General features: G+C 47.0%; 1 protein-coding gene across 1 annotated transcript in view; it reads left to right on the top strand.

Moving 5' to 3' along the window:
* Positions 1 to 257: 257 nt before the first annotated feature.
* ppcdc (phosphopantothenoylcysteine decarboxylase) overlaps positions 258 to 12,373 on the top strand; it is a 74,403-nt gene continuing 62,287 nt past the window's right edge. The window contains exon 1 of the mRNA XM_072553080.1: positions 258 to 514. Coding sequence (XP_072409181.1) covers positions 407 to 514 — 108 coding nt within the window. The 5' untranslated portion in view covers positions 258 to 406. The remainder of the gene's footprint in view (positions 515 to 12,373) is intronic.

The following is a 12,373-nucleotide window of genomic DNA, read 5'->3' on the forward strand; positions in this document are numbered from 1 at the left end:
TGGGAGGGACATTAGCAATCACCGCTTACTCCCTCACCCCACTTGCTCTGTCTTTATGCCACCTTTGCAAAGGAGGCGGGGTGAGGAATGACGATTGGCGACTCTACCACATGACAGGGCGGTAGGGAATGTCGCATGCGCCTGGTGTTGCGCAAGGGATGCCGGGTAGTGCGGTTCACTCGGGGAGGGTACAAACTCAATTTCCCAGAAGGCCAAGGGAGTAAAGTGGAAGGTGATACCAAGTGCGGGGGGACAACAATATCCATTTACTTAAGGAAATCCATCTTACTGAACCAGGACGCTGCTCTTGCCTGTATTACTGTTTGTCTAACTTTAAAGGAGAAGCGGAAGATGGGGTGGGTGTAGTGATCAACGTCAGTTTCCCACCTGTGATCAGTGTACGCTGATGGATTGCCCCGGGGTCGCCATGCGGCGCGTGTTGCTGGCGGTTAGTGGGAGCGTGGCGGCGGTTAAACTGCCGGAGTTGGCGGCGGGAATCGCCGGTCTATCCGAGGTGAGGCCTTCGCATTGTTACGGGGGAGAGGGGCTCCTTCCAGCCGTACACAAATGCACAGTGACCGGCACTATCCCCGTCTCAGTCTCTTCCGTCCAGAGGCGGAAACGCTCAGAACTGAACCTGAATGCAATGCTGAGGGAGCGCCACACTGTCGGAGGGTCAGTGCTGAGGGAGCGCCGCACTGTCGGAGGGTCAGTGCTGAGGGAGCGCCGCACTGTCGGAGGGTCAGTGCTGAGGGAGCGCCGCACTGTCGGAGGGTCAGTGCTGAGGGAGCGCCGCACTGTCGGAGGGTCAGTGCTGAGGGAGCGCCGCACTGTCGGAGGGTCAGTGCTGAGGGAGTGGGCACTGTCGGAGGGTCAGTGCTGAGTGAGTGGGCACTGTCGGAGGGTCGGTGCTGAGGGAGTGGGCACTGTAGGAGGGTCAGTCCTGAAGGAGCGCCGCACTGTCGGAGGGTCAGTGCTGAGGGAGTGGGCACTGTCGGCGGGTCAGTGCTGAGGGAGTGCCGCACTGTCGGAGGGACAGTGCTGAGGGAGTGCCGCACTGTCGGAGGGTCGGTGCTGAAGGAGCGCTGCACTGTCGGAGGGTCAGTGCTGAGGGAGTGGGCACTGTCGGCGGGTCAGTGCTGAGGGAGTGCCGCACTGTCGGCGGGTCAGTGCTGAGGGAGTGCCGCACTGTCGGAGGGTCGGTGCTGAAGGAGCGCTGCACTGTCGGAGGGTCAGTGCTGAGGGAGTGGGCACTGTCGGAGGGTCAGTGCTGAAGGAGCGCCGCACTGTCGGAGGGTCAGTGCTGAGGGAGTGGGCACTGTCGGAGGGTCGGTGCTGAGGGAGATGGCACTGTCGGAGGGTCAGTGCCGAGGGAGTGGGCACTGTCGGAGGGTCAGTGCCGAGGGAGTGGGCACTGTCGGAGGGTCAGTGCTGAGTGAGTGGGCACTGTCGGAGGGTCGGTGCTGAGGGAGTGGGCACTGTAGGAGGGTCAGTCCTGAAGGAGCGCCGCACTGTCGGAGGGTCAGTGCTGAGGGAGTGGGCACTGTCGGAGGGTCAGTGCTGAGGGAGCACGGCTCTGTCGGAGGGTCAGTGCTGAGGGAGTGGGCACTGTCGGAGGGTCAGTGCTGAGGAAGCGGGCACTGTCGGAGGGTCGGTGCTGAGGGAGCGGGCACTGTCAGAGGGTCGGTGCTGAGGGAGTGGGCACTGTTGGTGGAGGGTCGGTCTTGAAGGAGCGCCGCACTGTCGGAGGGTCAGTGTTGAGGGAGCGGGTACTGTCGGAGTTTGTGCTGAGGGAGCGCCACACTGTCGGAGGGTCGGTGCTGAGGGAGCGCCGCATTTCGGAGGGTCGGTGCTGAGGGAGCGCCACACTGTCGGAGGGTCAGTGCTGAGGGAGCGCCGCACTGTCGGAGGGTCAGTGCTGAGGGAGTGCCGCACTGTCGGAGTTTCAGTCCTGAAGGAGCGCCGCACTGTCGGAGGGTCAGTGCTGAGGGAGTGGGTACTATCGGAGGGTCAGTGCTGAGGGAGCTCGGCTCTGTCAGAGGGTCAGTGCTGAGGGAGCACGGCTCTGTCGGAGGGTCAGTCCTGAAGGAGCGCCGTACTGTCGGAGGGTCGGTGCTGAGGGAGCGCCGTACTGTCGGAGGGTCGGTGCTGAGGGAGCGCCGCACTGTCGGAGGATCAGTGCTGAGGGAGCGTGGCACTGTAGGAGGGTCAGTCCTGAAGGAGCGCCGCTCTGTCGGAGGGTCGGTGCTGAGGGAGTGGGCACTGTCGGAGGGTCAGTGCTGAGGGAGCGCCGTACTGTAGGAGGATTGGTGCTGAGGGAGTGCCGGTCTGTCGGAGGGTCGGTGCTGAGAAAGCGCCACATTGTCGGGGGGTCGGTGCTGGGGGAGTGCCGCTCTGTCGGAGGGTTCGCACTGTCGGAGTGCAGTGCTGTCAGAGGGTCAGCACTGTCGGAGTGCGGTGCTGTCGGAGGTCAGTGCTGAGGGAGCGGGCACTGTCGAGGGTCGGTGCTAACGGAGTGCCACACTGTCGGAGGGTCGTTGCTGAGGGAGCCCGGCACTGTCGGAGGGTCGGTGCTGATGGAGTGGGCACTGTTGGAGGGTCGGTGCTGAGGGTGTGCTGCTCTGTTGGAGGGTCGGTGCTGAGGGTGTGCCGCTCTGTTGGAGGGTCGGTGCTGAGGGAGCGCGGCACTGTTGGAGGGTCGGCGCTGAGGGAGCGTGGCTCTGTCGGAGGGTCGGCGCTGAGGGAGCAGGCAGTGTTCAGAGGGTCGGTCCTGAAGGAGTGCGGCGCTGTTGGATGGTCGGTCCTGAAGGAGTGAGCACTGTCGGAGGGTCGGTGCCGCGGGAGCGCCGCACTGTCGGAGGGTTGGTGCTGAGGGTATGCAGTGTCACGGGGATGAGTGGGTGATTGGCTCCGAGGGAGCGCCGCATCTTGCTGCCAGGGGGTTTGCACCGAGCCAGCACTGCTTTTCATGTTGTGTCTACAAAATATACTATAAGTGGTCTTCTGGCAATTGTGTTTTGACTTTTCTATTATCCTTGTTTTTCTGTCAATGGATGCTGCCAGACCTGCTGTGTTTCTGCAGCACTCTGTTTTTGTTTAAGATTTCCATGCAATTATTTGCTTATCTTCAGATTAGAAATTTGTTTTACTAACAGTCAATAGACTTTTGTGCCTGGCGATTTTATTTTAGGAATGGCATTGGTGTAATGGTAATATCACTAGACTAATAATCCAGAGGCCTTGGTCGATACTCTCGGGCATGGCTTGACGTCCCATCACCGCAAATGATTAGATTAGATTATATTACTTACAGTGTGGAAACAGGCCCTTTGACCCAACAAGTCCACACTGCCCCGCTGAAGCGCAACCCACCCATACCCCTACATTTACCCCTTACCTAACACTACGGGCAATTTAGCATGGCCAATTCACCTGACCTGCACATCTTTGGACTGTGGGAGGAAACCGGAGCACCCGGAGGAAACCCACACAGACACGGGGAGAACGTGCAAACTCCACACAGTCAGTCACCTGAGGCAGGTATGAACCCGGGTCTCTGGCGCTGTGAGGCAGCAGTGCTAACCACTGTGCCACTACAATTTAGATTCACAGCTAGCCTCTGCATTATCCTAGCAAGCCCCTCCATTCAAAGGCAATCAAGGATGGGTAATGGATGCTTGTCTTACCAGTGATCAAGGGCTGATGCCCGAAACATCGATTCTCCTGTTCCTTTGATGCTGCCTGACCTGCTGCGCTTTTCCAGCAACACATTTTCAGCTCTGATCTCCAGCATCTGCAATACTCACTTTCTCCTTACCAGTGATCATCCCAATCCATGAAAGAATTAACAAAAGAAAATAAACAGTTAGATGCAAAAGATCAATTGACGGTTTTAAGGCAAACCAAAGAGTTTTCTTTGATATCCTGGCCAGTTTTCACCCCTCAATCAACATGACTGAAAGAGATTTCCTGGTCACTTTAACATTGCTGCTCCTGCGTGTTTGCTTCACACCGACTATCACATTTCCTTGTAACAACGGTGACTATACTTCAAGAAGGACTTCATTGTCTGTAAAACATTTTGGGATGTCCTAAGGTTAGGCCAGCCCCTATGAAAATAAAGCTTTTTGTTTTCATTACCTAGAGGTAAAGTCAATGAGCATTGCGGGTGGTGATGCTTTTCTGTATGTTGCAATGAGGATTTTTGTCAAAGGTTTGTGTCAGATTAGAACTTGAGGATGGAATGAAATTCTGTAACGGAAGGCAGTAGTGATTGTTTTATTTTGTCTCCTAAGGTTATTGAGCCAGGACTGGGCTAGCTGTCTGCTTTGTTGAATTGCCATCCAAGAAGTAAGCACTAGATGGTGCTATATGCAAACAGATAATATACAGAAACAATATGAATCAAATATCATTTTCTTCCTCAACATTGGTTCTAGTTATGGCTTCTTGACAGTCCTGATTTTCCACACACTACAGGTGATTGTGTTGTTTTCATAGTCTAGACCATTTGCTCTGCAATTTCCTCCTTTAAAAATCTTTCCTTTTACTGCCCAATAACCTAGTGTTATGAAACAGACCAAACGGTCTCAAAATATTCAAAAGATATCTAAGCCATAACTACTTTTTAATATAAAGGTATTGCATTCCAGATGCAATTCGATTGATTAAACTACTGGATTTAAAGCATAATACTTTTCTACTATATTTAAAATACAACAAAAGAAAGAAGGAATTAGAAGAACTCTGTTGGGAAACTTAACAGGATAATAGATGCAGTAAGTATTACTAATAACTGTTCCAGTATAGTAACATCCCATAAACACAACCTTGGCAAGGGCAAATCACAAACCGATTATCTCTCATGCAATATGCCTGGGGGGAAACAAACATGAAGAGAAAATTCTGAGAGAATAGCAACTGCGAGAGACTTACTGCAGCTTCCAACCCTGCTGAAACCCCAGCAATTACTGTTACTACTGAAAAATGAAAAAAAAAACTAAAAATGCTGGATCTGTGAGAGTGTGACCACACCCATTCAGGCTGCTTCTATTGTTTCAACTTTTAAAAAACCAAGACCTCGCCCGCTGTTTACTGGCTCTGGTGGACTGCCATTTACCTCTGCTTTAAAATCAGTCTTCAGAAAAGAACCAGGACAAAATACACCCCTTAAAGCCACAGTATTTTCACACTACCTCTTTGATCAACTAATTTCCTTGTAGCTAAGTATCCAATCCTGTTTTATAAAACACGGATTAATATTTACTGATACCTCAATATAAGTTGATGCTTTTCTTAAAAACACTTGGAATAAACAGCACTTCTTTTTGGTATTTATAAAATATCAGACTGATTCTCTTAGCTTTAATACAAGCTCTTTTTTAAAAAAAAATCACATGTCCCCTAGTCGTCTCAAGACATTTGGCCTTACATTATGTCCTTGAGTGCTCTCTATGGGTCTTCTCTGACTCAGTGCAGTTACTTTTCCAAACAAGAAAATGAAACCAGATGTACTCAAAGTGGATTACATATGCTTAAGATTTTGGTTCTCCTTGTTCTCTCTTGGGTGATCTTAACTTAATAGGGAAGCTGTCAAATGATTTTGCAGCCTCTGTTAATTCAATCTGTTCCTAGCTGTTGGCTGTCATCTGTTTCTCCCTGTTTTTCTTCAAGGAAGAAAGGGCTCACTTTTGTCTTTTCCTACATAATATTCCCAACTTCAACGGACAGTTTGTCAAATACTTGTTAAATGTGTTTATATATGCCTTCTCACTTCGCAAAACTCAACAAATATTTTTAGTTATACATTCTAATTCCAAAAATTTCCAAATTTTAGTTTTTTTCTGAATTTAGGAAATTGGGAGTTAAATTAAAATATAGGACCTCAAAGGTAGTAATCTTGGAATTGCTACCAATGCCACATGCTGGTCACAGTAGGGATGGCAATATAATTAAGATGAGTGGTGCATTATGGAGGGATTCAAATTCCTAGGTCATTGGAATTGATTCTGGGGGAGTTGAGACTACTACAAACCAGACCGTCTGACTGGGCAGGACTAGAACCAATGTCTGCTCATGCTGTTCGGAGAAGTTTAACTTAATTTGGCGGGGGGATGGGAACCAAAGTATGGAAATAAACAAAAGACAATAATGGGGAAAGTGAAAATGGAAGGCCGAGAAACCAAAGATTAAAAATCAAAAACAGACGTATTACACCATGATTCTAACAGGGCAATACATGTCAAAACAAAAGAGCTTGAAGGCTCTGTGTCTTTATGTGAGGAGCATTTGTAATAAGGTGGATGAATTAACTGTGCTGATAGTTATTAATGGGTATGTCGTAATTGGGACAAGGTGACTAAGGATGGGAACTCAACATCCAGGATTATTCAATTTTCAAAAAAGATAGACGGAAAAGAAAGGAGGTGAGGTGCCATTGCTGGTTAAGGAGGCGATTAACAAAACAGTAAAGGAGGACATCAGCCTGGACGATGTGGAATCTATATGGGTAGAGCTGCAGCTCACCAAAGGGAAAAAGACATTAGTGGGAGTTGCATACAGACCACCGAACAGTGGTTGTGTGGTTGGAGATTGCATAAAACAGGAAATTAGAGATGCATGCAGTAAGGATACAGCAGTTATTATGAGTGACTTCAATCTACATATTGGTTGCACTGACCAAACTAGTAACAATACGATCGAGGAGGATTTCCTGGAATGTATGAGGGATGGATTCCTTGACCAAAGTGTCGAGGAGCCAAGTAGAGAGCAAGCCATCCTAGACCTGGTATTGTGTAATGAGAAAGGATTAATTAGCAACATTGTGACGTGAGATCCTTTGGGAAGAATCACCATAATATCGTAGAGTTCTTCAATAAGTTGAAGAGTGGCACAAATAAATCTGAAACTAAGGTCCTGAACTTAAAGCTAACTTCAATGGTATGAGACATACATTGGTTAGGATAAGCTGGCAAAGGATACTTACGGGGTTGATGGTGGATAGGCAATGACAGACATTTAAAGAACACATGGATGAACTTCAACAATTGTATTTCCCTGTCTATCATGAAGGTAAAACAGGGAAGGTGGCTCAACCATGGCTAACAGGGGAAATCAGGGATAGTGATAAAGCCAAAGAGGAGGCATATAAATTAGTACCACATGCTTACAATATACATGACAATTTGGATGAAGGAATTGAATGCAAATTTGCAAATGATACTAAGCCTGTGCTGTGAGGAGGATGCTAAGAGGCTGCAGGATGACTTGGGCAGACTAACTAAATGGGCAAATACTTGGCAAATGTAATATAATGTACATAAATGTGAGGTTATCCACTTTGGTCGCAAAAACAGGAAGGCAGGTTATTATCTAAATGGTAGCAGTTTAGAAAAAGGGGGTGTGCAATGAGATCTATGTGTCATGGTGGAACAGTCGCTAAAGGTTGGCATGTACGTGCAGCAGGCAGTGAGGAAAGCAAATGGCATGCTGGCCTTCATCGTGAGGATTTCAGTAAAGATGTCCTGCTGCAGTTATGCAGGCCTTGGTGAGGCCACACCTTGAGTATTGTGTGCAGTTTTGGTCTCCATCTGAGGGAGAAGTTTTTTGCTACTGATGGAGAAAGTGAAGTCACTTGGGGTCCAGGGTGTACTTGGTAGATGGATAGAGAACTGACTGGGCAACAGGAGACAGAGACTAGTAGTGGAAGGGAGTTTCTCAAAATGGAGAACTGTGACCAGCGGTGTTCCACAGGGATCCATGTTGGGACCACTGTTGTTTGTGATATGCATAAATGATCTGGAGGAATGTATAGTTAGTCTGATTAGCAAGTTTGCAGATGACATTAAGATTGCTGGAGTAGCAGATAATAAAAGGGACAGTTAGAGAATGCAGTAGAATAAAGATAGATTGGAGAGTTGGGCAGCGAAATGACAAAAGCGAGGTGATGTATTTTGGAAGTTCCAATTCAAGAGCAAACTATATAGTAAATGGAAAAGTCCTGGGGGAAATTGATAGACAGAGAGATCTGAGTGTTCAGGTCCATTTCACCCTGAAGGTGGAAACGCAGGTCAATTGAGTGGCCAAGAAGGCATACAGCATGCTTTCCTTCATTAGACAGGGTATTGAGTACAAGAGTAGGCAGGTCATATTACAGTTGTATAGGACTTTGGTTTGGTCATATTTGGAATACTGCGTACAGTTCTGGTTGCCATATTACCAAAAGGATGTGGATGCTTTAGAGAGGGTGGAGAGGAGGTTCATCAGGATATTGCCTGGTATGGAGGGCGCTAGCTATGAAGAGAGGTTGAGTAGATTAGGATTATTTTCATTAGATTGAGGGGGGACCTGATTGAGGTCTACAAAATCATGAGAGGGGTGGATAGCAAGAAGCTTTTTCCCCCCCAGAGTGGGGAACTCAATTACTAGAGGTCACGAGTTCAAGGTGAGAGGGGAAAAGTTTAAGGGAGATATGTGTGTAAAGTTCTTTAGCAGAGGTTGGTGGGTGCATGGAACATGTTGCCAGCGGAGGTGGTAGAGGCAGGCACAATAGTGTCATTTGAGATGTACTTAGACAGATATATGAATGAGCATGGAGCAGAGGGATTCAGATCCTTAGAAAATAGGTGACAAGTTTAGATAGAGGATATGGATCAGCGCAGGTTTGGAGGGCTAAGGGCCTGTTCCTGTGCTGTAATTTTTTTTGTTTTTTTTTTAGGGAGCCAAACGAAGGTTCACCAGACTGATTCCTGGGATGGTAGGACTGACATATGAGGAAAAACTGGATCGACTGGGCTTGTACTCACTAGATTTTAGAAGGGGGGGGGGGAGATCTCATAGAAACATATAAAATCCTGATGGGACTGGAGAAGCTAGATGCGAGAAGAATGTCCCCGATGTTGAGGAAGACCAGAACTAGAGGGTTACAGTCCAAGAGTAAGGGTAAGCCATTCATGACCGAAATGAGGAAGAATTTCTTCAAGTGTAGAATTCTCTCCAACAGGAAGCTGTTGGAGCCAGTTCATTAGATATATTCAAGAGGGAGCTGGACTTTGCTCTTGCCTCTAAGGGGATCAAGGGGTTTGAAGAGAAAGTGGGAATGGGATACTGAGATTGCATGATCATATTGAATGGTGGTGCAGCCGCAAAGGTCCGAATGGTCTACCTCTGCTCCTATTTTCTATGGTTCTATCAGTGTCCCCGCACTTGGCAGGCAATCCCAGGTCCATTTGAGTACTGAGTTTTGCACTACATTTGGGTCCTGAGTTTTGTCCTTATGGTTAGAAATGTGATTAAAAGAGCCTGACCCCAACCATAGCTTTCCTTAGCCAGATACAGTTTCATGCTAAGATTGCTGTTGGTTTGTTGGGCTAAATGAGCATGTCCAATGGGCTAACTGGTTTACTCTGCTCCTTCATTCATATAGTTTTGCTTAACTTTTATACATCACTGTTTGTGTTCCAACTGGGGTATTCTCTTCAGTGCTGGTCACTACACTTTAGAATGAATGTCAAGCTCTCTAAGAAAGTGTAGATTTTATGGAGTAATTCTCTGGAAGAGGGATTTAAATTATGTGGAATCTTTAGAATTTACTCTCCTTGAAGCAGAGTAGGGTATACTTATGGGGAGATCTATCTAAGCTGTTCACAATCTTGAAATGTTTTGATTGAGTAAGTCAGAACTATTTCCAGTGGCAGAATGGGCAGCAACCCAAAGAGAACATTTTACGCAGATAGGCAGAAGAACCAGAGGGGATCTGGGAATGTTTATTGTGCTGCAGGTTGTTGTGATTCAGAAGTGCTTGCAAGAAAGACATCACTGCTCTTTGATGTTTGATGCACATTGAGACACAAGAATAGGGAGATGGGAGCATTCCATCTCGTTCAAAGAGCCCCACTTTTCAATTAGCTAGCATTTCCTCAATACTGACCGGTCAGAATAGCTTATGTTTTGAAATTCTTGGAATGGGATAGAGTTTGAACATTCCTTGGACATGTTCCTGGAGCTGTTGTCACATGACCTGTCACCAACCATCCCAATCCCCCATACTTGCCAGTGGTTGCCATTATGTCCATCCTCTTGTCACCTCATCTCCCATGTCAATGGAAATTAATATACTCTTTCATCATCCAATTGGAAAATCCTTGACTGTCCATCTTTTAGTTGCTGTACCGTTGCTAATACTTCTAAACATTGGCAATGCATTAGAGTGACTCTCTGATTGCTCTCCCTGTTGTTGTTATTTGCAAGAATGACCTGGGAATTTGACCTTCAGTTTTAGAGAGTTGGTACCCCAAACTGAACTTTCTGCCTCTAGAAAGTGATAAAATTGCCAACAAAAGTGCTAAACCAGGTTCAAAGCCAGCTGAAGTAAGAATTTTCTCTCATCATTTCTTCTGATTAGTAAGTTATAGCTGGGGCTAATTGCAACAATTTCCATCCCAATCCTACCTGCTCTTCCCCAATGTCCCAACCGTTGCAGCCCGAAACTAGTTTGATCTAAACGGCTCAGGGTGACACTGTTAGTAAAAACAAAAGACAATAGACAATAGGTGCAGGAGTCGGCCATTCTGCCCTTCGAGCCTGCACCACCATTCAATATGATCATGGCTGATCATCCTTAATCAGTATCCTGTTCCTGCCTTATCTCCATAACCCTTGATTCCATTATCCTTGAGAGCTCTATCCAACTCTTTCTTAAATAAATCCAGAGACTGGGCCTCCACTGCCCTCTGGGGCAGAGCATTCCACACAGCCACCACTCTCTGGGTGAAGACGTTTCTCCTCATCTCTGTCCTAAATGGTCTACCACATATTTTTAAGCTATGTCCTCTGGTTCGGCACTCACCCATCAGCGGAAACATGTTTCCTGCCTCCAGAGTGTCCAATCCTTTAATAATCTTATATGTCTCAATCAGATCCCCTCTCAGTCTTCTAAACTCAAGGGTATACAAGCCCAGTCGCTCCAGTCTTTCAGCATAAGGTAATCCCGCCTTTCCAGGAATTGACCTCGTGAACCTACGCTGCACTCCCTCAATAGCCAGAATGTCTTTCCTCAAATTTGGAGACCAGAACTCTCTCAGTACCCCAGGTATGGTCTCACCAGGGCCCTGTACAGCTGCAGAAGTACCTCTTTGCTTCTATACTCAATCCCTCTTGTTATGAAGGCCAGCATGCTATTAGCCTTCTTCACTACCTGCTGTACCTGCATGCCTACCTTCATTGACTGGTGTACAAGAACACCCAGATCTCTCTATACTGCCCCTTTACCTAAATGGATTCCATTTAAGTAGTAATCTGCCTTCCTGTTCTTGCCACCAAAGTGGATAACCATACACTTATCCACATTAAACTGCATCTGCCATGCATCTGCCCACTCACTTAACTTGTCCAGGTCACCCTGTAATCTCCTAACATCCTCATCACATTTCACCCTGCCACCCAGCTTAGTATCATCAGCAAATTTGCCAATGTTATTGCTAATACCATCTTCTATATCATTAACATATATTGTAAAATGCTGCGGTCCCAGTACTGATCCCTGAGGTACCCCACTGGTCACTGCCTGCCATTCCGAAATGGAGCCGTTTATCACTACTCTTTGCTTCCTATCAGCCAACCAACTTTCAATCCAAGTTAGTACTTTGCCCCCAATACCATGCGCCCTAACTTTGCTCACTAACCTCCTATGTGGACTTTATCAAAAGCTTTCTGAAAGTCCAGGTACACTACATCTACTGGATCTCCCTCGTCCATCTTTAGAGTTACATCCTCAAAAAATCCAGAAGATTAGTCAAGCATGATGTCCCCTTCATAAATCCATGCTGACTCTGACCTATCCTGTTACTACTATCCAGATGTGTCGTAATTACATCCTTTATAATAGACTCCAGCATCTTTCCCACCACTGAGGTCAGAGAAGGCAAAGAACGGCAGCTGCTGGAAATCAGAAACAAAACCAGAAATTGCTAGAATAACTCAGTATGTCTGGCAGCATCTGTGGAAAGAAAGCAGAGTTAATGTTTCTGGTCTAGTGACCCTCCTTCCAATCGTTGTGAAGAAGGGTCACCAGACCCGAAACATTAGATCTGCTCTCTCTCCGTAATTGTAACCAGACCTGCTGAGTTTTTCCAGGAATTTATGATTTTGACACTCTCAGCATATTTTCACTGTGGCAAGTGCTGTACTTGAACATGTTGAGCTGTGCAATTCTGAATTGCTCTTTGCCTGTGGCAAAGATCTCACAGTTACAGTGCTTGATCTGCGATAATAAAGTGCTTTTTATTTCTACTGCTGAGGTGGTAAAGCAATATTCTTGCAACGTTTCATGCCATCTGGAGATCAGTAAGATAACAGCTGTGGGAAAAATAATGTG

The sequence above is a fragment of the Chiloscyllium punctatum genome, chromosome 33, assembly GCF_047496795.1.
Source record: "Chiloscyllium punctatum isolate Juve2018m chromosome 33, sChiPun1.3, whole genome shotgun sequence".
NCBI lineage: Eukaryota > Metazoa > Chordata > Chondrichthyes > Orectolobiformes > Hemiscylliidae > Chiloscyllium > Chiloscyllium punctatum.